General features: G+C 27.9%; 1 protein-coding gene across 1 annotated transcript in view; it reads left to right on the forward strand.

Annotated features, from left to right (window-relative positions):
- Positions 1–15007: 15007 nt before the first annotated feature.
- The window catches only part of LOC117180115 (neuronal PAS domain-containing protein 4), a 73810-nt gene continuing 62825 nt past the window's right edge, over positions 15008–25992 (forward strand). Inside the window, exon 1 of the mRNA XM_033372448.1 lies at positions 15008–15113. Within this exon, the coding sequence (XP_033228339.1) occupies positions 15103–15113 (11 nt within the window). The 5' untranslated portion in view covers positions 15008–15102. The remainder of the gene's footprint in view (positions 15114–25992) is intronic.

Consider the following 25992-nt stretch of genomic DNA (forward strand, 5'->3'; position numbering starts at 1 on the left):
TTCGCGATAGAAGTTGCCGAATTGTAAAATATCCACACGACAGTTAAAATCTTTTTTATTCGTTCTTATTTAGTAACTATTTATTATATATTTAAAATACAAAAATGAAATAGTTTGATGACAGTAATTTGTTTAAATTATTGCTTAAATTTTTAGTAATAACAACCGACATAAAAATTCTTAATGCAAGTTTTTTTTCTCGAAAATGTTGCATAGTGCTTTTTTAAATTGTTGGTCCTATAATAAAAATCTTCTTGTATTGTTCCTTTGCATTTTTTAAAAAATATTTTGATTAAAACTTCAAATAATAATTTTTAAAAATGCATTAAACATCCAAAAAAATTGTTTGGATCAAAATATTTCATTATTGCATTTTTAATAATTGATATGGTTTATTAAAAAACAATTTTTTAATTGTTTAAATTTGATAATTTTCCAGGGTCGGGAATTTCGCGGTATCGGATATTTCAGAATTCGGCAATTTCCTGTCGTAAATTTTATTATTCGGGAATTTTTAAGTTTACCAATATTATAAATTATTGTTCTAGTTTTTTATTATTCGAGAATTTTCCAACTCGGAATTCCCGAATTAAAAAAATGGGATATTTTTTAAAAATAAATATTATTTTTTCATTAAAAATACAATACCTGGTATTTAATTAATTATCTTAGTAGCTTCAAACATTCAAAATAATGTTCTCGATAAAAATATTAGATTATTGTGCTTGAAGTAAATAAATAAAATTCTTTTGATTGTTAAAATGTGGGAATTTTACAATTAGTCAATTTCTAGTTCGGATGTTTGATAATTCGGCGATTTTATTATTCAGGAATTCTAAAATTTGGTGATATTAAAAAATGTGGGGAATTTTCTAGTTCGGATATTTTATAAATGTGAATTTCATTATACGAGAATTTTCCGATTCGGCCAGATTAAAATCTGTTCGGAAATTTTATTATTCGGGAATATTACGTCTCGAAATTTGGGAATTGTCCAATTTGGAAATTTCATTATTCGGAAATTTTGTAAATTGGAAATATTATTATTTGAGAATTTAATTATTTGGAAATTTTATTAGTCGGGTATTTACCGATTCAGGACTTTTACAGGGTCAAAAATTTTTGTTTGAGATTTTTCAGTCGTCCCATTTATTTATTAAAAATATAACAATCATATATTTTTATAAACAAACTCTTTTCAGGATTTTTCAGTCGTCCTATTTATTTATTGATAATAAAATAATCAAGTATTTTTATTAAAAATGTTTAAAATGTGTATACATTCTTAAATTATTGTTGGAATTAAAAATAACAATAATTAAATAATACAAAATTCGGGATGAATTTTTCTTTTCGTATACAGTTATTTTGAATTCAAACAATAATTTTAGAAACTTTAAACATAGGAAATAATTTTTTTTAAATATTTGAATATTGTATTTTTTATAAATAAAATGTATGAAAAAATTCTTTAGTTGTTTAAATTCGCGAATTTTTTAGTTCGGATGTATAAAAATGAGGCAATTTTCTGCAGGGAATTTTATTATTCCGGAGTTTTTAAATTCGTTTTTATTATGATCTATTCGAGAATTTCATTATTCGGAAATTTCATAATACGGGAATTTTAGTTTCGGAAATTTTCTTTTTTTTTGATTTTTTATCCGTGCCATTTATTTGTTGAAAATACAATAATCAAATATTTTTCTACAAAAACACATTTTTCTCATTTTTAAAGTTTCTAAAATTATTGTTGGAACTTAAAATAACAATAATTAAAAATATATATATTTGGATGAAATTATTCTTCAAATAAAGTTATTTAGAATACAAACAATAATTTTAGAGACTTCAAAAATTACATTTTTTTATAAGCCTATTTTATTATTGTATTTATAATTAGTAAAAAAATTTTTCAATTGCTTAATATAGAAAATTTTCTGGTTCAGATATTTTTAAATGTGACAATTTTCTGTCAGGAACTTTTGAATTTGGTAATATTATCATCTGTTCAGGAATTTAATTATGCGAGAATTTAATTATTCGGTAATTTTATTATTTAGGAATTTTTCAGTTTTCCTATTTATTTATTGGAAATAGAATAATAAATTATTTTTATCACAGAAATGTTAATGTTTATAGTTTCTGGAACTATTGCTGTAAATTAAAATAACAATAGTTATATAATTTAAAATATAATTGATAATCGGGAATTTTCTAATTCAAATATTTTAAAATGTGGCAATTTTCTGTCGGGAATTTTTCAATTTGGTAATATTATAATCTATTTGAGAATTTTATTTTTCGTAAATTTTATTCTTCGGCAATTTTATTATTCAGGAATTTTATTTTTGGGGATTTTTTAGTCCCTTGCTTTGTTTCCCTTCTTAATTATCTTTTTGTAAAGTACTCTAACGATGTGAAGCGCAGCTTTGTGCTACTTTTGACGTGTTTACTGCTAAAATATTCAGTGGATCTGTTATTTTCACAATATCAGATGAGCGATTCGTACAAACTAAACACGCGAATATTGATTCGCACACGAAACCCTGAAGGAAAATATGTAGGGTCAGTGACTCGTTTAAAAACCATTTCAAAGGTTTATTTATTGATAAAAAAATTAGTTTAATTGAGTTTCTTATACTTCTTTTGTATTTTGTTATAAACAATTAAATTATTATAAGTCATACAAATGAAATTCTTTTAATTTCATTTACAATTAAACATTTACAATTAAAAGTTATACAGTTTTAAAGAATTAAAATAGAAAATTCGCTTTAGCTTTGTTAATTGTAAAACTTAGAACATGCATAACTTTTAATTTTCAATTGCCATAATAATAAATGTTCTACAATTCAAAGTTTTACAATTTGTAAGAGTTACAATCAAAAACTCTTTAGTTTTATAAATGCAAAAATAAAAATGTCTGAATTTGAATGATTTTAAAGATCAAAAGTTATGTTTTCAATTCTAAATCTTCTGAGTTGAAGAAATTTCGAATGCAAAATATCAAAATTACAGCGTTTTAAATTGTAAAACTTAAAACATTCATAATTTCTAACTTTAAATTTCAAAAATTAAAAACACTTTTTAATTTTGAAAATTAAAAATTCAAAGTTCAATGATCTTGTACAGTTTAGATTAAAATATTTTCAATTTGCGAAATGTATCAATCGAAATTTTTTAATTTGGATGACTGAAGATCAAAAGTTAAGTGTACAACTTTAAGTGTTTTAAATTGAAGAAATTTCAAATGCAAAGTTCAATGACACAATATTTAATTGTTAATTTCTAAAATAAAAAAATGTTCACTTCTAAAAATTTGAAATTTAAAGTTTTATAATTTTGTAGATTTATAATTGAAAGCTCTTTCATTTCCAAAACGCAAAAATAAACATTCTTAAATTTGGATAAATTTGAAGACCAAAGTCAAATGTTCAATTTTATACTTCCGAAATCGGAGAAATTTTGAAAGTAAATCATGAAAACTAAACTATTTTAAATTATAATACTGCAAACTTGCATAATTTTTAATTTCACAAATTGAAAACTCTTCAATTTCGAAGATTTCAGATTCAAAGTTGCAGAATTTTGTATAATTACAACAAAAAGCTCTTCAATTTTCAAAATGCAAAAAACATTCTTAAATTTTGATAATTTTAAAGATCAAAAGTCAAGCTTTTAATTCTAATCTTCCAAAAATTGAGCAATTTAAAATCTTCAATTTGAAAAATGTTTAATCATAAGTTTTGAAATTTCGATAATTTTGAAGATCATATCTCAGCTGTTCAATATTTAATCTTGCAAAATTCAGAAATTTTGAATATAAATCATAAAAATTAAATCATTATAAATTATAAAATGTTTTGTAAGTTAAAATTCTTCTATTTGGAAGAGTTAAAAGTGAAAAAATTTATTTTAAATATATGTGCGCAAGTAAAAAATCTTGTATTTGGAACATTTTGAAGATCAAGTATAAAGTTTTCAATTTTAAATTTTCGAAATTGCGGAAATTTCTCTCGTAAATTGTCAAAATTATAGAATTTTTATTTACAAATCTTAAATCTTTCATAATTATTCGCTATTAAACTCTTCAATACTAAGTATTTATAAAATAATGTTTTATTTTTATGATTATTATATATAATTTGTGCTTCAGAAGAGCCCAAAAGATGAATTATCTTTAAATAATTTAATTTGGCACATTTTATTTACGTATTGTTTAAAATTTATTGTATCAGCAATATAATTTAGAGTATTGGCATTATTTTTTCGACTAAGATAATCATTTAAATAATTTTTCAAGTTGAATTTTGTCTATTCATGGTCAAATAATTTTTGAGAAACGCAAAAAAAATCTGCCTCGGTCCGGATTTGAACCGGGAACGCCTCTATTCAAATCCGGGGCAAGGCAGATTTTTTCTCGTTTCTTTAAAAATTATTAGACCGGTTATCCACAAAATTTAACTTAAGAAATTATTTAATAATGTTATATTAATTAATGTTTTATATTAAGGAAAATGCGATCCAACTCAGCTAAATTAAATTCTGGTTCAAAGAGATTGTTAGTGGATAAATTTACTGCAGCAGTATCGATTTATTTTTCCAAGTGAGTGGAGACGTTTGTAGAGTTAATTCATGAATTTTCAAAGCGGTAGTGTATGCGTTTGCACAATATTTGCTAAGTCATCTTATAAATACCGGAAGTAGAATGGAATAGCCGAACATTTTTATTTTTATTTTAATAAAATATCGGATTTAAATATTTAAAAAATATAATTTTCCCTCGTTTTACCTTTTTTTTTTAATTCCTATTTTGCCCCTAAATTCAAGAATCTTCCCATTTTCTTTTTTCTTCGCCCAAATGAAAACTGATATAATAAAACCCAAAAAGAAAATCCAACTTTTTTTTAAGTTGAAAGTTAATTCTTTCATTCTTTTTGTTGAAAAATGTGGTCTTATATTTTTTGTTCAGAACTCATCTCTTTTGGTAAAAATTTAATTATTTTGTCAAAAATTCCATTTTTTTTAATTCATCATTTTTGTCAAGTATTTCATATTTATTTGTTTGAAAGTTAATTATTTTGAATTAAAAAGTCTAATATTATTTGATTAAAAATTTATTTAATTTATTGAAACATCGTCTTTCTTAATATAAAATTAATGTTCTCAGATAAAGATTTAATAATTCGATTTAAAAAGTTATTTATTTTGTTGAAAATTCGTCTTTTTGGAAAGAAACTCAATCTTCTTGTTTGAAAATTTAACTACTTTGTTAATAGTTAATCTATTTTGTCAAAAATTCATCATTTTGGTAGAAAATTGAACTACTTCGTTGAAAATTCATCTTTCTGCTGAAAATTTAACTATTTAGTTGAAACATTGACTTTTTGAAAGAAAACTCGTCTTGCTGGCTGGAAATTTCAACAATTTAGTAATAAATTTAAGTAATTTGTAGAATATTTTTTTTGTTGGAAATTAATTTTTTGTAATAAAAATTAAACTATTGCTTAAATATTGTGTGTTTTGGTTAAAAATTTATCTTGTTTAGTTTTAAAATAATTGTTATTATTATTTGGTTAAACATTTATTAAATTTATTGCTTATTTTGTTAGTTAGTTAGTTTTTGGTACACAATCAATCTTATTGTTTGAAAATTTAACTATTTGGCTAAATGTTGATCTATTTTGTAGATAATTTGCTGCTTGGTAGAAAATTCATCTTCTTGATTGAAAATTCATATTTCTGGTTGAAAATGCAACTATTTTGTTGAAGTTTTAACCGTTTTTAAGAAAACTCGTCTTGTTGGCTGGAAAGTTCCACTATTTATTGGGAAATTCAACTATCTGGTAGTAAATTAAACTGTTTTGTAGAATATTTGATTTTTTGTTATTAAAAATTAATTTTTTAAATTAAACATGTAACCATTGCATTTTTTTATCGTTCTTTTTTGGTAGAAAAACTCAACTATTCGGTAGGAAATTTAACAGTTTCTTAGAAAATTCGCTCCTTTCATGGTTGCAAATTAATTTTTGTGAATAAAAATTCAATTATTGAGTTAAAAATTTATGTTATTCATTGAAAATTCATCTTTTTAGTGAAAAATTAATCATCTTGGTTCAAGATTCAATTATTTGGTAAAAAATTTATATATTTTGTTGAAAATGCTTCTTTTTGGGTAGAATCTCAATTTTCTTGGTGGAAATCTCCACTGTTTAGTTGAAACTTTAATTGTTTTGTAGAAAACTCGTTTGGTTCGCTGGAAAATTCAAGAATTTAGCAAAAAATTGAACTATTTGTTAGAAAATTCAACTGCCTTGTAAAAAATTAATGTTTGGTTTGTAAATTAATTTTTTGTGATACAAATTTGACTATTGTATTTTTCGTTAAAAATTGGTATTTTTTAGCTTAAAAATTATTATTATTTTTTGGTTAAAAATTTATGTAATTTATGCAATTTTTTGCAGAAAATTAATCTTCTTGGTTAAAGATTCAATTATTTGGTTAAAAATTAATTAATTTAGTTGAAAATTCGTACTTTTGGTAGAAAATAAATCTCTTTGGTTAAAAATTCATCTTTCTGGTTTAAAATTCAACATATTGAACGAAATTTTGTTTCGCCATTCACTTAAAAATCTTGATTAAATTCAGAATTTAACTCTTGTTGAAAACTCGTTAATTTTGATTTCAATAAAAATTTATCTTCCGGTAAAAATTTAAATTTTTTCTGTTAAAAATGCAACTATTTGGTTGAAAATGAATCAGTTTAAGTTGAGTACTCGACTGATTTGTTAAAAATTCGTCTTGTTTTGCTTCAATTCAGCAGCTTCTGATTTAAAATGAAAATCTTTCCTTGGCTAAAGTATCAGCTATTACATTGGTTGTTAAACAATAACTTTATTTAGAAATTTTAAAAATTTCAAGAGTGCACAAAACAAAATTTTTTCTTCCCATAATTTTCGTGAAAAAAGTCCTCTATTTTGAGAAAATGTAGCCCTGTCAAGCCTGAAATGGCTACTAAATTTCTCGAATAACATTGTCCATGGTTAAATTCTCAAGAATTTAATACCATTCCTCCCTCTCTCTTTGATGCCTTCCATCTCATTTTTCGCCTCTCTCTCTTTCTCTCTTTCTCTCTTCCTCTCTTCGAGCCTTTTTAAGATCAAGAGACTTGGCTCTTTCGCACTCGTTTTCTCTCTCTCTCTCTCTCTCTATCCTACTTGGTAGGCCACAATCGCTATTTCTTTTCGACCTCCGTGCCCTCAGTGATTCCCTCTCACTTGCACCCACCCTCACTCTTCCCTCTCCTTTCCACCCCCTCGTTCCGCGAGATCTACTGTCTCCTCGCTCGCTCGCTCTCTCGCTGACCCACTCGCCACTCGCTCGCTCGCTCGCTTACTACTGACTCAGAAATTCTTTCCGTCTCACTTGCTCTCGAGCTTAATCGTTTGCTCTCTTCTTTTCGCGGGTCACGATCGCCTCCCACTACTTGTAATGGCTCTTCTGCATTCGCTTTTACGCGAGCGGCTTAGCTACGAGAGACCGGTACCGTATAATATCTAGATACAAGTATCTCAGATACGTTTGTCAGATACCTACTACTTCAGAGGGTCGCTTTTTTCAAAGCCGGAATATAAATTCCGTTCGGTAAATAGCGCGAGTGGTTTCTAAATACTGAAGACCTATTATTTTTAACAAAATACAGAAAAAAGGCAAATGGCAAATTGCAAATCGGCCAGAAACAACATCTTGGGGGAGGCTTTTTAAAATACATTAGGGTCCGTTCAAAAACTAGGTAGAACGAATTTACAGAAAAATAGTTGAATTTTTAACCAAAAAAATATTAATTTTCTTCCAAAAGAGGTGAATCTTCAACGAAGAAGTTGTTTTTTCAAGCTAAAAAATCGAATATTTTCTAAAAAGTTTGACGTTGAAAGTTTTTGAACCTTAAAATAATGAATTGAATTTTAAAACTAAAAACATTTTTTTTAGAACTAGCTGAATTTTTGACTATAAAGGTAATTTTTTACCAAATAGTTGAATCTTAAACTAAATAGTTGAATTTTTTACAAAAATATTTGATTTATAAAACCGAAAATCATGAATTTTCAACAAAATTACGACTTTTTAGCAAAATAGTTGATTTTTCAACGCAAACAGTTACATTTTCTACCAAAAAAGGTTAATTTTCAGCCAAGAAGATTAATTTTAAAAAGAAATACGAAATTTCTAATAAATTCTCAACACAGTAATTTAATTTTTTAAGAAATAGACTTATTTTTCATAAAAAAAAAAAATAATAGAATTTTCAACGCAGAAAAATGGATTTAAAATGGTACAATTTTTCAGTCAAATCAACGAATTTTCGACAAAACCGATTAATTTTTAACCCAAAGCTATGAATTTTCAACAACAATAAAAGAAGTTATTTTTCAGCAAAATAGTTAAAATCTCTACCGAAAGAGGTGGATTCTTAAAGAAAGAATTGAATCTTTAAGCTATAAAGTCAAATTTTCTAGAAAACATTTGACTTTTAAACCCAGAAAGTTGAATTGAAAAAAAAAGTTATCCTTTTGCCCAGAAAAATCATTTTTAACCAAAAAGTCCAACTCAAAAAAACGTTAATTTCATATCATGAAAAAAATAAAATGATAAATTTTCATTTACAGCAAAAATACCTATTTTTAAGAAGAAATATCAGTTTTAAACAAAATAGTTAGATTTTTAACCAAAAAAGAATAATTCTCAACATAAAATATAATCGTTTATATTTCGACGTAGAAAATATTTTTATTTAAAATGACCGACGAATTTGAACAGAAATATAATATTCAACGAAATGGTTCAATTGAAAGGCAACAAGATTAGTTTCATTCAAACGGTTTTATTTATAATTAATTATTTAAATTTTCAAGCAAAGGAGATTTATCTTTAACAAAATAGTTGAATTTTTAAAAAGTAGTGAAATTAAAAAAAATTCAACTCAAAAAAATTTGCTTTTTCAAATAAATCATTTAATTTCTTTAGCTAAAAAGACGTTTTTTAAACAGTTAAATTTTCAATCCGATAATATAAATTTTCAACAAAAAAGTTATTTTTTGATGAAACTGTTAATCCTTTAAGAATATTTATATTATTATAATATTTATATATACACACAATCTTATTTCAATTTTCAATTTAAATATTTTAATTATTAAACCAAATTTATTAAAAATTTTATAAATATAATGATTTTATATATAAAAATAAACTAAATATAATATAATGTCTTAAACTAAATAGTTGAATTTTCTATCAAAATAATTGAATTTTTAAACCAAAAAAACGAATTTTCAACAAATACAACAGATAGTTAAATTTTCAGCCAAAAAGATGAATATTCAAAGACGAAGATGAATTTTCTATAAAAAACGCGATTTTGGAGCCAAATAGATTAATATTCGACAAAGCAGACAAAAACAGTTAAATTTTCTACAAAAAAATGAATTTTCAACCAAAAAGTTAATTTTCAAACAAATAGTTAAATGTTCTACGAAAATAATAAAAATGTTAACCCCAAAAGAAAATTTTTCAACAAAACTGTAAATTTTTAAGCCTAATCAACTAATTTTCGAGAAAAAATTTAAATAAATAATTACATTTTTAACAAAATAGTTTAAATTTTAACCAAACAGTTGACTTTAAAAAAAAAGAATTTTCAACCCAGAAAGACGAATTTTCAACAAAAAAAGGAATATTTTTCAGCCAAATCGACGAATTTTCAATAAAATAGTTAAAGTGCAGAATTTCTAAAAATAAAAACAATATTCCAACGACCAAATTTGGATTACCACTATAAAATTTTTGTATGGAAATTTGAAAAAAGATAAAAACTTTCCTACAAAAGAAAAGAAAAAAGTGTCCTTTTTTGGACAAAAATAAAACAGTAGAAAGAAAAATGAAAGGCAACTAACCAAATCCCCTTCCTCCTCTTTTTTATTTTTATTATTGTCAAATCACAATAAAAAACCTTTGAAAAAAATAATCCTTAACGTTTCGGCACTCATACCACACACTTATCAAGGCAAAAAAAATTCAAGCAGGCAGGAACAGCAACGAAACCACGATTCTCTCTTCCTGATATTCGATGTTCCTGCCTGCTCGAATATATATACTTTTTTGCTTTGATAAGGGTGCTGTATGAGTGCCGACACATTGGTGATTTTTTATTGTGATTTGAAAATAATACAAATAAAAAAGGTGAAAGAAATAAAGAACATTTTATGGTGGTTGTCTAAATTTGATCGCTGAATACTTGGTTTTATTTTCAGGTATTCTACACATTAATTTGATTAATGGACGTTAAATGGGATTTTAAAGTTGATTTTAATCTCATTTCAATTTATTTAGTTTGCAAACAGTCGATTTCTTAACAGAAAATATGAATTATCAAACAAAAAGTTACTTTTCGACCAAATTTATATCATTTTCGTACAAAATTGTACAAAAAAAAACAGTTTTGAACCAAAACAGAATAATTTTCAACAAAATACTACAATTTTTAAGCCAAAAAACTAATGCGCGGTGAAAAAAATTAATTTTTAACCCAAAGGTATAAATTTTCAACCAAAAAAGTTGTTTTTCAGCATAGTAGTTGAATTTTCTACCAACAGAAATGAATTTTCAACGAACGAGTTAAATCTTTACGGTAAAAAGTCAAATTTTTTAGAAAACATTTGACTTTTTAATCCAAAAAGATGAATTTCCAAACAAAAACATCTTTTGTATAAAAATATGATTTTTAACGAGATAGTTCAATTTAAAAAAACTGCAATTTCTTTCAATTTTTCATTTAAAATTATAAATATCCCACAACAGCAAAACATTAATTTTTAAGCACAAATATCAATTTTGAACAAAATAGTTGAATTTTCATTAAAAAAGATTATTACTCAATGTAAGATATGATGCTTGATATTTCGACAAAGAAAATATTTGTATATTAAATCAAAAACCATTGAATTTGACCAACAATATAAGTTCTCAAGGAAAAATGTAAAAGTTGATATTTCAACCAGAAAATACTTTAATTTAAAACTGAAAATTGTTGAATTCAAGCAAAAACCTCCATTTTGCAGAAAAATAGTTCAATGTTCAACCAAAATAGATTAATTTTTAACTATAAAATTGAATTTGCAACTAAAAAGTTAATTTTTTACCAAATTGTTAAATCTAAAACTCAATAGTTGAGTTTTCTATCAAAATAATTATATCTTTAACCTAAAAAAAATTAAAAAAAATGTTTAAAGATAATAATTCATTTTCTATCAAAAATATGAATTGTGAGCCAAGAAGATTAATTTTATAAAGAAAAATTTCAAATGAATAATTCAATTTTCAAACAATGATTACGATTTTTTAACAAAATAGTTGATTATTCAACATAAACAGTTGCATTTTCAACTGAAATGATGAATGTTAAAAAACGATCATTAATTTTGTATCAAAAAGATTAATTTTGAGTCAGAGTATTAATTTTTAAAATAACTAAATTTTAAATAAATAATTTAATTTTCAAAAAAATAGTTGAATTTTTAATCAAATAGTAAAGTTTTCAAGTAAAAAATACAAATTCCTTAGAAGACAGTTGAGTTTTAAACCAAAAAGTTAATTTACAATTAAATAGTTTATTTTTCTAAGAAAAAGAATACACTTTTCAATCCAGAATGATGCATTTTTAACAAAACTATACCATTTATAAACAAAAAAATCAAGCAATTTTCGACAAAGCAAACTAATTTTTAACCTGAAAATATAAATTTTGAACAAAAAAATTATTTTTCAACAAAATAGTTTAATTTTCTACCAAAAAAGATGAATTGTCAACGAAAATGTTGAAACTTTAATCTAAAAACTCCAATTTTGTTCGTAAAAAGTTGTCTTTTCGATCCAAAAAGATTAATTTTCAACAAAAAAGTTAATTTTTCACCCGAAAAGATAAGTTCTTAAAAAATAGTCCAATTTAAAAAACTTTAATATTTAGAATATTTGCAAATAGTTATTAAGTATTGTTTTTAGAATGTAAAAATATAAGAAACACTTAAAATTGTGAAACTGTATTATATTATTGCCTGCAGCTAAATGAAAAATATTTTTGGGTGGCAATTTGTCATTTGAAAAGCTCGTAAAGAAATTTGTATGAAATCGTTTATTATTTTCTGCTCTCTTTTTTATTTAAAAATTAAAAAAAAAAAACGTATGCTATAATTTTTTCTTTTTTAGAATTTTTTGAAAATGTGCGAGAAATAATTTTTATGTCGATTTAGGACATGCAAGCTCAAAAAAAATGTAATCCACAAATTGTAAATATAATTTAATTAAATACCAATACCGACTTTTATAAATTCACTGTCATTCCATTTGAAAGTAAGGTTCGTAAAAAATTAGGAAGACTTTTTTGACCTCTAGAAATGGAAACAAAAATAAAACGCAAGAAAATTTAATAACTCTGCAAAAAGAAATGTTTTTAAATCTCTTTTTTTCGGGTGCGGGTACCCGTGTAGAAAATTATCAGGGAACTGTTGGGGGCCAGGATAAACCTTCTGACCCCTAATTTGGCACTGTCAAGACGTGCTATTATGGCGCTGAGCAGAAATAAAACTTTTTATATGATCAAACGTTAGTCTGGAAGAGCTAATTTAACGCTAGTTAGTCGGTCCTGTGAAAATGTATTTTAGATGGTAGACGTTCAAAATTGTTTTAAAGATTGTCTAGAAGGTGAAAAAACTTCTTTGTTTTCATGTTTATTTTTCATTTTTAAACACCCTGGATATCTTTTGAAATGTGGAAAAAATATTTTAATGAGACACTGTGAAATTTGTTGGCCCTGACAGTCTAGCCAGCATCCGATTAGGGCCCAAAAAGACTGACCCTATTTTCTTAATCATTGAAATCCAAAGTTGATATTTTCACTTCTAATAACAGAACGGAATCTAAAATAATTTTGAGGTTAATGTTATAAAAAAGTTCAATTTTTAATACGAATTTCATACGAAAAAACGATCATAAAATTCTTTTTTAACAAAGTTATTTAACTTGACCTAAATAGTATAATTTCTAGTCAAAAAGATGAATTTTCAATCGAAAAAATATAAATTCTCATTAAAAAAATTAGTTGCACTTTAAATAAAAAACTAACAATATGTTTCACCAAAAATAGAATAGTTAAATTTTCAATGAACGAGAGTTAACTTTAATAAAAAAGATGCCTTTTCTGCCTAAAGATGAATTTCCAAAAAAGCAGTAAAATTTTTTAACAAAAGAGATGAATTCTGACATATAATGATAATAGTGGAGTTTGTAATTAAAAATATTATGCCTGGTATTTGATTAAAATTGAAATTCACTAAAAAAAAAGTTCAGCCTTTTTACAACTTAATTTAAGCTCGTTTTTTAAAATCAAAACTAAATTTAAGCCTACTTTTTGTCTTATGTAACAGAAGACCGGAAAAGTTTTTTTTTTTGTTAAAACAAGACCAAGTCGTCTTAAAGTAAGACCGATTTCTTTAACTCAACATTTTTTTGTGTGTGTTTCTATAGAAACAAAACGAGGATTATTGTTCTTACTACATTTAAAATAAATTAAAATTTATCAATTTCACAGTGAAAAAAGTACTTAAAATTGTTGCACGCTGGAATTTGGTTTGCATAAAATTCACTTTTGTCTGGTTTTAAGCAAAATTGGATTAGATTTAAGCCCTCATTATCTGAATTTCAGAATTAAGCCTTGATTGTAGATAAATTTAACCTAAAGTCAGAAGAGTTTCTATTGAATTCAGATAAATGTTACTGAATTTAATGCTAACCATTTTAAAGTGTAAACATTTAAAATCCTCTTTTCAACCCTGTTCGTCTTATTTTCAAAAACAAAAATGGTTCCCACTAAACTAATATGCTCTTTTATTTCTTTTATCATATCTTAAAAAAAATATAGGCAATCTTACAGTAAAATTTTTTTTTCTTAAAATATGATTGTTTTTTAATAAATAAGGGCTTATTTTCTTCAATAATAAATATTTAAAAAATTCAGCTCAAAATTAGTTATGATAAGATCTTCGAAAATTGTTCAATTAGCAACTTTAGCCGTTATATTCGTTGATATCCTATCATTTTTTAAGCTTAGAGTTTAAAAAAATAGTGATATTTTTGTTCGAAATATAAAAAAGTCGACTGTAAAGTTGAAAGACACTTAAAGTTATGAAACCTTAATATATTATTGCCTGAAAATTTGTTCTCCGAAAAAAGTGAAAAGAATTTTTTATGAAATCGGTTATTATTTTCTGCTCTCTTTTTTAATTTGAAAATTGTAATTTTTAGACAATTCTATTTTTGAAAATGCCCAAAAAGATATTTGAGTTTGATGCATAGACCCGATTAGTGTCCAAAAACGACCGTTTTTTTTTAACCCACCCTAATATACATTTAACCCCTGAACCCATTTCCCTCCTATTTCCCTAATCATTATAATCCAAAGTTACTATTTTCACTTCTAGTAATATTAGTAAATCCAAAGTAATTTTGAGGGTAATTTGACGAACTCAGATTATTACATAAGACAGGAAGAAGAAGAAATAGTAGAAGTAGTAGAAGAAGAAAAAGAAGCGAATTTGACATTACACTAGAGGAAAAGATAAACCAGAAGAAAAAAGCAACTAGAGGAAAAAAGAAACTAATATTTGTCAGAGAGAAAGAAGAAACAAAAGGGTTGAAAGAAGAGGAAGAGAAATTGGCGACTGGAGAACACAAGACAACAAGCGAGCGAATAGCGAAGAAAAATAGGTGGGGGTGGGAGTGAGGGAGATGGGGACCTCTGGCAGGAGGCATGGGAAGGGGTTTGGGGAGGATAAGGAGGAGGTGGGGGAGGAGTAGTAGGGGGAGGGGGCGAGGGAAAGAACGAGGCAGGAGAACCAGCCTCCGCAAGTACCCACGTGTTCAGTGTAGTAGCGCGTTATGACCCGGATGTTAGATTGCAGCTGCAGTTTCGCGAGAACCTGCCGACCCGGATGTCCCGCTCGACGTCGCTCAGCCATCCACCACTAATGTCCTCCTCCTGGCCACCGAAATATGTTCAATCGGTAAGTCTGTGAGTTAATTCTCAAGTTCATCGGCGCCCCTTCGCTGACACCAGGATTTGTCGCCCCACGAGGATCGGAGCGTTCTCCGGTAGCGCGGGTGCTTAAAAAAAAAATTTGTGCAAATTTTATTGTGTTGGTGGTAGTAGTCATTTTTGGATATTTAAGGTTTATGACCCTCAGGTGAGTAGAGTGATACTCTTGTGTAAGGAAATGTTCTTTTTTATAAAAGAAGTGGTCTCCTACTTAAAAACAATTTTTAATAAGTATTAGAGGAGGCGTTAGTGTCAATAAAGGAAGTAGATGTAGAACTTCACTTTAAAAAATAATTTTTTTTATGAACGTTGCGAGAAAGGAAATTGTCATATCAGCGTAAAAATATTTAAGTAGAAAGTACTTTTTAACTTTTCAAAACCCGGTGTAAAGATTCAAATTGAAATTTTAATAATTTGTTTACAAAAGTCTTTAGAAATTAGAGGAAAATACTTATATGATACAGAAATTATTTAAAAAAATTTCTTTCTAAGAATTTTAATTTATGTATAATAATATTTTAATATTGTTCAAGTTCATCGAAGCTAAATAATAAATTTTAAAATATATTATAAATTAAGAAATTATAACAACAAATATAAAAATGCATTCAAAATTAAAGTATTCTAGAAACGGGCTAATGGGGGTAGTGTTAGGTAAATCAGGACACCTATTATTTTCTATTTCCTATCTTCGTATTGCATTCTTTTATACAAAAATTGCTGTCTCACTTTACCGACATGTCATTATAAGCCCTATTTTACGGCAATTGAATTTTTAATATTGAAGATTACATATAATTTTATATTTTTAATTATAATTTTTCACATGTATTTGTTTGTCGATTAAAAAAAATGAAAATACGGTCAGTTTTTCCATCAAGTTAAAATAGAAAAACAAGAAAATCAAAATTAGAAATAAATTAGATGCCCTTTATTTCAGCTTCGCCTTTTTCTTATACTATTTTTTTGTTTTTATTTTTTTAATAGCTTAAAAATACTTTATATTATTTAATGAAAATTAAAAAAATCATTTCTAAGGAAGAAAATATTTTTATCTTGCTTTTTTCAGATTTTTTCCAAGAATTTTACATATAGTGTGTCCAAAACAGAATACAATAAGTAAATTTTAAAAAGTCACTTGTTATAGAAAAATATAAAACAAGTATAAGCAAAAAATTATTATTTCTCAAGATGAGTTAAAAATTTTGAAATAAATTATTGGCAATGATGGTAATATAAACGTGGATTATCCCAAAATGAGGCCAAAAATTGGGCCTCCGGAAAAAATAAAGTTTCCACGATTTTAAGAAAATAAGAAAAAAAAACGGTTATGATTTAGAGGTCTCGTATTTCAAATTTGCCTTTTTCTATTGATTTTTCATCGTTTTTATTTTCTTAATGACTTGAAAATACATATATTAAATTTTACATAGAATTATCCCCTGTTCCATTACCATGATTTTTTACATCATTTAATGAAAATTAAAAAAAAATCATTTCTCAAGAAAATAATAATTTTATCCTACTTTTTCATATTCTTTTATGAATTTTACATATTCTGTGCCAAATAAAAAATGCAGTATGTAAATTGAAAATAATTACTTATTATAGAAAAAATATAAAATAACTAAGAAAAAATTATTATAATTAAAAAATAATTTGAAAAGCTTTTGTTAAATTATTTGCAATAACGATATTGTAAAAGGGGATAATTCTAAAATGAGGCTAAAAATCATGTCACTGGAAAAAATAATTTTTCAATGATTTAAAGAATTTAAATTATTTTATCGACCATGTCTTATGAAGAAATATAGCTTTTTATAAAAAAGTATAAAACTATTGAAAAGTAATTATTTTAACAATATGGTTTGTAATTAAATTTTCTCTTTCTATCGCTTCTTATCATTTTTTTATTGTTGTATTTAAATGAACCGTGGCTTACTTTTTTCTAAATAAATATTCCCTATAATTTCACGGTTTATAATTTCGAAAATAATTAAAAATGTTTTAAAAATCATAGAAATACTATTTTTTCAGAAATCTGACTTTTGGGGCCACAACTAACTTATCTCTAATTAGAGAATGAGTTTAATAATCATTAATCAATTTGATTAATTTATTTTTAAATTATAACTTTTATATATAAAAACCATTAAAATTAAAAAAAAATTGAATAAAATATTGTTTAATGTTGACTATTAGCTATTGAATAAAGCAATTTGATAATTATTATGACAATTAATAAATAAGAATTCTAAAAATTCATCGAAAATGTATTATCAATTGAATTGCTAAAGAAAGAAAATTTTGTTGACAGAATTCAGTATATAAAAAAACTGTCGGGAATGTCTCTATAAATTTTTATCTATAAATAATGTATAGGTGAACATTGAACAGTATTCATGAATTATTCATGAAGGGTCTATTCGTGTGTTTTCAGTGATCGTATACCCATAACGTAATTCCCATAAAACCCAATTCAATCAATTCATACCATTTAATCAAATTAAAACTCTAAATTTTATTTAGATACTACCTAAAGTGTATTTCACATCACAATTTTCCACATTTTTTTTTGACAATTTGACAATTATTTAAACAATTTTTGTAAACAAATACACAGTTTTCTTATGTAACAATGAATAGGATCAAGTTTTTTTTCAGAATCAAACAAAAGTGTGTTAACAATGACTCCTTACTGTCATTTTTCTGACATGAAGAACAACTGTTAATTATTTAAACAATGCTAATAAATGAATGAGCATTTTAATAATTTTTTAAAGAATAGACTCTATTAGTGAAATCAACTCAAAATATATTGCTAATGATTGTTTATTATGATACTTTTGCAATAGAAAGAAACAGTTATTTATTTGAAAAAAAATTATAATTAAATGTACCGTGAAACGGGATAAATTCGGCCGTGTGGGCTAAATTCGGGGACCCCTAAATTCCCTAAATTGATGGGATAAATTACTCAAAACTGTTGCAAGAATCCGAAATTATTCTGATTAAAACCACGCATCCTAAGACATTTAAACTATCAACTGAGGAATTTCCGAACATACCCCCCATTTCCGCAATTACGCCAGTCGATGCTAATTTTTTCTCTTTTTTGCATGAATATGCTTATTTCTATTGTAGAGTCAATCAAAAATGCCTTAAAAATGACTCCTTGCTGTCATTTTTCTCAAATAAAAAACCACTGTTAATAATTTAAACAACATTGATGAATAAATGCACATTTTGATTATTTTTCAAAGAATAGGCTCTATTTTCTTAGCGAAATGAACTAAAAATGTATTGCCAATGAGTCAATGACTGTTTGCAATGATATTTTGTTAATAGAAAGGAACAGTTATTTATTTTTAAAAAATTATCAACAAATGTACCGTCAAACGGTGTAATTTCGAACATTTGGGGTAAATTGGGACATCTCTCAATTTCCGAAAGTCAGAGCATACATTACTCAAAACTGATCCAAGAATCTAGAATCAATTCAAGCCTTTATTGCTTCTAGATTCTGGTTAAAGCCACCTATCTGAAGTAATTTAAACTATCAATTTAGGAATGTCCGAATTTACCCCACATTTCCAAAATTCTAAATGATTAATCCAATATGGATGGCAAAAAATGTAAAAACAAGTTCCATGATTTTAAGATAAATTGTCGGGGTTTTGTGTGTCGCTGATAACGAATCTGAAGTCAAAGTTCTCAAATTCAAAATGGCGGATTCAATTAAAATTTGAAAAATTGATCCCGCAGCTTCAAAATGGGTCTTCGGAAAGCTTCTGAGTTGATGATTACGAATCTGAAGTCTAAATTTCAAAATTAAAAATAGGGGATCCAATATGGCGGGAAAAAAATAAAAAAGCATCCGTCGTTTCAAAATGTTTTTTCGGGTGTTTTGTGGATAGATGATAACGAATATGAAGTCAAAATGCAAAAAATCAAAATAGCGGATACAATATGTCGGCCAAAATGTTAAAAAATCGATCCAGGGGCTTCAAAATGTGTTCTCATAGTTTTTAAGCTGCTCATTACAACTTTAAAGTCAAAATTCCAAAATTCAAAGTGGATCCGTCATTTCGAAATTTTGAATCTTTCGGTCAGATAAATGAGCAGCAGCCCAGAAAATTCCAAAGGACTCATTTTGAAGCCATGGGTCTAATTTTATAATTTTGTGACCGTCATCTTAAATCCGACATTTTTTATTTTGTCATTTGGACTTCAGATTCGTAATCAGTGACTCACAAATTTTTCGAAAACCCAGTTAGAAGCCGCAGGACTCATTTTTAAATACTTTGTCCGCCATATTGATCCGTCATTTTGAATTTTGGAATGTTTACTTTAAATTCGGATTCTGTGACCTAAAAACTCGTTAGATGTTATTTTAAACTAATTTACTATCATCCATTAGTCACAATAACATCTAGTATGTAAAAAAGCTGTATATTTTCATTTTGTTTATTTATAAAATCCATTTCGTTAAAAAACAAATTTGTTTCAAGATTTCTTTATGTCAAAGTTCTACAATACTTTAAAATTGATTTTTTTCTTGTAATTTGTGGAAAACTATGTAAAAAATATATAAAGAAGTTGTCAAAATAGTGCCAAACATGTATAACAGTCTTCTTGGAAAAACGGTCAAGATGTGCATTTAATTGTAAATATGATTTGAATAATAATTAGATTTGTATCAATTTGAACAAATTCAGAGCTAGGAGTCACTAACAATATATTTTAAGTTGGTTGAGCAAAAAAAGTAGTTCAATTCGTGGAATAATGTTGAAAATGTGAATTTGCTTGTAAATATTTTATAAATAATAAAAAATTCTTGTTAAGTTGAAAAGATGACAGCAAGGAGTCATTGTTAGATGTTTTTGGTTTATTTTGCAAAAAAAATTAGTCTATTCATTGTGACATACGAAAAATCTCTGTGTTTGTTTATAAAAATTGTTTAGATTTGTCAAATAGCAGTTATTCCTAACTAGTCGCAATCAGGCATTAATATTTCTCATCCTTTATATAAAAATTATGAATTTTAAACAACTAATCTTTGTAAATCACGAGGAAATAGCTTTTGTTCATTAATTTGTTTAAGATAGTATAAACAAAATAGCTTATTGTTTGTTAATTAATTTATTATAGTTTACTACAGTCTATTTACTTTTTATTAGTTGTTTGTTGATTGTTTTTCATATTATAACTTATTTAAAATGATTGCTATATAGTTATTAGACTGACCTCAGCTCTTTTCTAGTCAATTTGAACATCTTCGAAAAAGGTACTTCGGAAGGTTGGTTAAAATAAATTTCCTGCAGCCACGGACATAATTTTAAAGAAAACATCAAAATCCATTAAAAATTGGCTTGTTGAAATAAATTTTGTCCACAAAAAGTGTTTTTGGCTACAGTGTGCGTTCGTGAAAGCCTATACAATAAATACAACATGTATGGAATCAATATCTTATATTTTATTTTAAGATAATAAATGAAAAATCTTGCCTTTACTATAATTTTACTAAATTTTTCACATCTCTTTAATCTACGAAGTAGTGTAGAGCGAGCAATAATTCTTGTACACTAATCTTTATGGCTACTGTCGACGCCGATTGATACTAAAAATAATCACTTTGAAAGAAAATAGGTTAAAAATAACTTAAAAATAACAAACACTTGAAAAAAATTAATTATTACTTTCCATGAACATTTAAAACTTAAATTTAAATAATAAAATCGTGTATTAAGTCTAAACAGAATTGTTAAAATCTCACAATTATTTATCATTCTAATTTTCTATTAAAATGATTAATCTCAAAAAAGTAGGTAGTCTTCAGAATCTTATTTTTAGGCTTTCTTAGTTCGTCGTACTTTTGTCCCCGGATTGGAAGCAGAGAAATTCTCCAGCCGTATTTACCCCGTACCTTATTCTACTTTACCCCGTACCTTAGCCGACTTCACCCCGTACTCAAAGTAACTACTTCATACCCTAGCCGAATTTACCTTGTACCCTATTCTATTTTACCCCTTACCCTGTACAACTTTAACGATTTAACCCTATTAGAATTTATCCCGTATCGTAGTCGACTTTACCCCGCACCCTAACTAACTTTATACCTTACCCTATCTGACATTACTTCGTACCCTAGCTTACCACACCTAACTTTACCCCGCAACCTAACCGATCTTATCTCTCAAGGTAGCCGATGTTCTTCTTCTTTTTCTTTCTTTCTACCCACTCTCCACTACGCCAGGGAGGGGGAACAATTAGCCTAGGTCCGGAGAGAATTTACTCCAAGCTAATAAAGCGTAACCTATTTGTCCATGGCTATGTGGAGTAATAGTTTTAGGACTTGTAGTTTATCGTCGAGATATAATATTGTGTCATGGTGTAACGTTTTTGGTTAGGAAAACGACTTGGATTGGGAAAAAAGAGGGGTTAACGTACACGAGGTAGGTGGAAGTACAATGGAGATGGCGTTGTCTATCAAGATGAAAAGCGAAATATGATTTAAATTTGAAAATAACAGGAATGTGAAACTGAATGGAACAAAAAATGGCAAATAGAGCTCCTGTTTGTATTATTATATAAAAAGGTTAAATAAGTAGGTTACTGTTTTTGAAGAATTGTAAGATAGGAAGAGAAGTTTTGTTTTTAGGATTGTAGAGGAAAGGTACTATATTGATCGGTGGTAAAAACCCGTTTTTAATCAGAGATGACTCGAGTTGTTTTTTCGAATCTGAGTAACCAGGGCAGGCCCATAGTACGTGATTGATATCCTCGTCAGGGAAACCGCACAAAGCGCACCCCCCATCATCCATAAAGTTTTTTCTAGCTAGACTAGCAGCTAGGTTGTAGTGATTGGCCCGTAACCTTGAAATAGTTACTATTGATTTCCTATTGAGTTTATGTTTGTGAAACCATGGTTTGTTAAATTTCGATGAATCAAAAAATGTTTTAAAGTAATATTGGACAATCCCTGAAGATTTCGAGGCCTTAACCCAAGCTTCTAAGGCAGAGTTTAGGTGTAGGGTAAGGATTACTGGCCAAATATCAGTGTGTGGGAGTTTTATATCCACAAAGGTTCCATCTTTAGAGGATATTTTACCAAAATTATCGGCGTTTTCATTGCCTGGAATACCCTTGTGACCAGGAATCCATTTTAGAATTATATTAAGGTTATTACCTGTAGCTATATAGAGAAGATTTCGAATCTTGGAAATAAGATACGACGTTGAAGAAGAAGCGTTGAAGTTTTGACAAGCTTGAAGTACACTTTTTGAGTCGGAGGAAAATTAGTGAATTGGGAATGTTGTTATCCAAGATGTACTGAATTGTCTCACTAATCGCTAGTGCTTCTGCTGAGTAGATAGAAGTGTGTTCCGAAATCCTGATTTTAATTTCTACATTTAATTGCGGGGAATATACCTAGACTCCAACAAATGATTCTGGGAATTTTGAGCTGTCGGTGTAAAAGTGGGCAAAATCCGGAAATTTAAGTTCAGTGAAATTGTTTAAAACTTCTTCAGGGTATTTACTATGCTGTAAGGCTAAGCCTATTTGTAAATTGATCGCTGGTTGGAAAAAATGCAATGGGTAGGGACGTAAGAAATGTAACGTAGTGGTTAAGTTTAAGACTCTGTCTTTATAACCCTTAAGTTTGTAGAAAGATTTTAGTAGGAAAAAGCTCTTATGCAGGTTGAATAGAGTCAAACCATTTTTTGTTATGTAGTACAGGTTATATAGAATAGAATGGACTGGGTGATTAGATGTAAGGAATGTTTTTATTAAAAATTTGTCAGATAGTAGTTGAAATGTGGACTTTATGGAGAGTTCTTTTAGTTCAGCTTGCATAACAATGATAAGTGTGGAAATTCGGTATCCGGAGATAACACGTAAAAATCTATTGTGCATTTTGTTCAGTTTCCTGAAAAGCATATCCCCACTATAAATGTATAGAACGTGACTTCCATAGTCAAAAGAGCTCATACACAGAGAACGGAATAAGATTTGGAGCATCTGGGGGTGAGAACCCCACCAAGTACCACGTAAGCAGTTTAAAATGTTGATGACCTGATTGCCTCTATTGATCAGTTTTGAGAACCGTAACTCCCAAGATAAGGAACAATGAAAAATGATCCCTAAAGAATTAGCTGCCTCAGATGGATTAATGGTTTGGTTGTCGATAGAGATATGGACATTATCTGGTAGGTTTTTGATTGGGATTGGAAAAATGACTAGTTTTGACTTCTCTGGGGAAATAAATAAACCCCTTTCCTTCAAAAGGTTATTTATGTTAGTTAAACATTGTTGGAGAACATAAATACATTCCTTCAATTCGTATGATGTAAAATAAAGGACTATATCATCGGCAAATTCTAAGATTTTGCAGCCAGGGTACATGATTAAATGTAGTTTCCGCGTGTAAATGGTGTACGAAACCGTACTGAGAATGCAGCCCTGCGGGAGACCTTTTTTGATAGTGAATGGGCCTTTATTTTCTCCATTGACTCTAAAGAAAAGCCTTCGTTTTTGAGTTAGATTGACAATGAATTTACAGATTTTAAGACGAAGACCAATCTTTAGTAGGTCATTCGTTAAAATATTCGAAATTACATTATCATATGCGGTTTTTATATCCAAGAACAGACAGGCTGTATATTGATTTTTAGCTTGGGATAAATACAATTCCAAGGAGAGGATCGCCAGGTTATCAGCACAGGAAATGTTTTTTCTAAAACCATACTGGGACGTACGAAGGATGTTTTGATTTTCTAGCCAATAAATAAGTATTCAGGATCAGTTTTTCTGCGATTTAAAAAAAACAAGAGGCTAGCGCTTTTGGTCTAAATTTCTTTCTATCACTTTTAGGAATAAGGAATATTAAGAAATCTTTCCAGGAATCAGGGAAGATACTTTCATTAATTATATGATTTAAGATATGTAGTAGAAGGAGAAGGAAGGCTTTTGGAAGGTTTGATATTACCTCAAAATTAATTTTATCGAGTCCAGGAGAGGATTTGAGTTTCATACTTTTCAAAATAGAAGCTATCTTCTGAAAAGTGAAGGGTTGATCAAAAATTTCAACTTACTGTAGAGCAGCATAGTCATTTGCAGGAAGGGAAGTGGGAGTATTGTTATAAAGGGAGGAATTGTTTTCTAAGAAGAAGTTTGGGAGAGAAGGAACCACTACATTAGAAAAATAATTTGACATCGCTGAGAAGTTCTCGATATAGGCGTTCTTATTATCTAGTGTATTCAAGTTAATAGAGCTAGAGTTAGATGATGGTGGGTTTAATAATCTGTGACGAAACCCTCTTATTTTATTCCAAACATTAGAAATAGGAGAACTGAGTGACAGAGATGCACAGTGTGATCTGAAACTGGTGCGTTTAATGACTTTAAATCTTTTTGTGGTTAATGCCTGGTATTTTTGGAAATCAATAAAGTTCTAGTAGTTAGAGGAGGCCATGTAATGTTTAAATTTTCCTAATCTTATACGAGAAATCTTGTCGCAGTCATTGTTCCACCAGGAGGGGGGGGGGGAGTTCGGATATAATTTTTTCCTTGAAGGCTTTCTGTCTAATTTGGGATCCGCCGTGTGAAGGGCATCATCTATATCCTTTATAAAATTGTAATATGCACTTTTAATATTATAAGGAGATTTTATTTCAGGGAGATTGTCATCTTTATGGATTGAAGACAAAAAAGATTCGAAATTTTTCCAATCAACTCTTTTTAAATTATATTTGTGTGAGATGAATTGGTGATATTCGAAAGGAATACCGATATGTATTTTCAATGGGAAGTGATCACTACCCATTTTATCTTCAAGTACTGACCATGAGGCAATTAATTTTAAATGACTAGAAACTATCGTTGAATCTATAGGTGATTTTTTCTGCCCTGGACGACGAAACAGAGTAGATTCTCCGCGGTTAATAACAAATAGATCCATGTCAGAAAACGCATCAAAAATTGAATTTCCTGAGGGACAGGAGGATTCACATCCCCAAGATGGGTGGTGTACATTGAAGTCTCCTCCAACAACGGTAGGAGAAAAGTTTGAAGTCTAGTCAAAGAAAGTCCGCCAATTAATTGATCTAGTAGAAGCGCGGGGATTCCTATAAACGTTTACAATGAGTAATTGACCCAGGTCAGTTGGAATGACCACTGATAATGTATCAAGGGTGCCATCTATACAATAGATTGTATTTATTTGTTTAAATGGAATGTCATTTCTAATGGCTATCAAAAGACCACCCTCCAATTGACCAGGGCGTTCCTTCCTTATAACATTAAAACCCCTGAGAATAAATCTGGACTGGGGATTAATCCAGGTCTCACTCAAGAGAATTACATCAAATTTGTGTGAGATTTTTTCCAGTGAGCCTTTCTTCGGGAAAATACCTCGACAATTCCACTGAAGAATATTTAAAGAGCTCTCCGTAGCCATTATCTAAGATGAAATATTGGGGGTGGCGGTCTGTGAGGAAGGTATAGAATTATGAATCAGAGGGGAGGTGGAGAAGGAATTGAGATTATTTAGCATGGCTAGGAAGGAGGCCATTTGGTTACACAGCTGTGACAGAAAAGACATCATCTGAGCAAGACTTTCGGCAAACTGAGGAGGAAGAGATGAATTGAAGGGAGGAGAGGAGGTACGAGGGTAGTTCAATAAGTCCTTAGAATGACCAACATATGGCGCGCGAATCGCTCCAAATCATCTGCTTTCAGTCAGAACCACTCCCGAATAGATATATGGTGCAGTCACAGTCCACATCTTCTGAGTTTACGTGTTTTTATAACCAATTGAAAAAAAAATTGTTCGTTAAGAAAAATGG

This window comes from Belonocnema kinseyi, chromosome 9 (assembly GCF_010883055.1).
Source record: "Belonocnema kinseyi isolate 2016_QV_RU_SX_M_011 chromosome 9, B_treatae_v1, whole genome shotgun sequence".
In the NCBI taxonomy this organism is placed as follows: Eukaryota; Metazoa; Arthropoda; class Insecta; order Hymenoptera; family Cynipidae; genus Belonocnema; species Belonocnema kinseyi.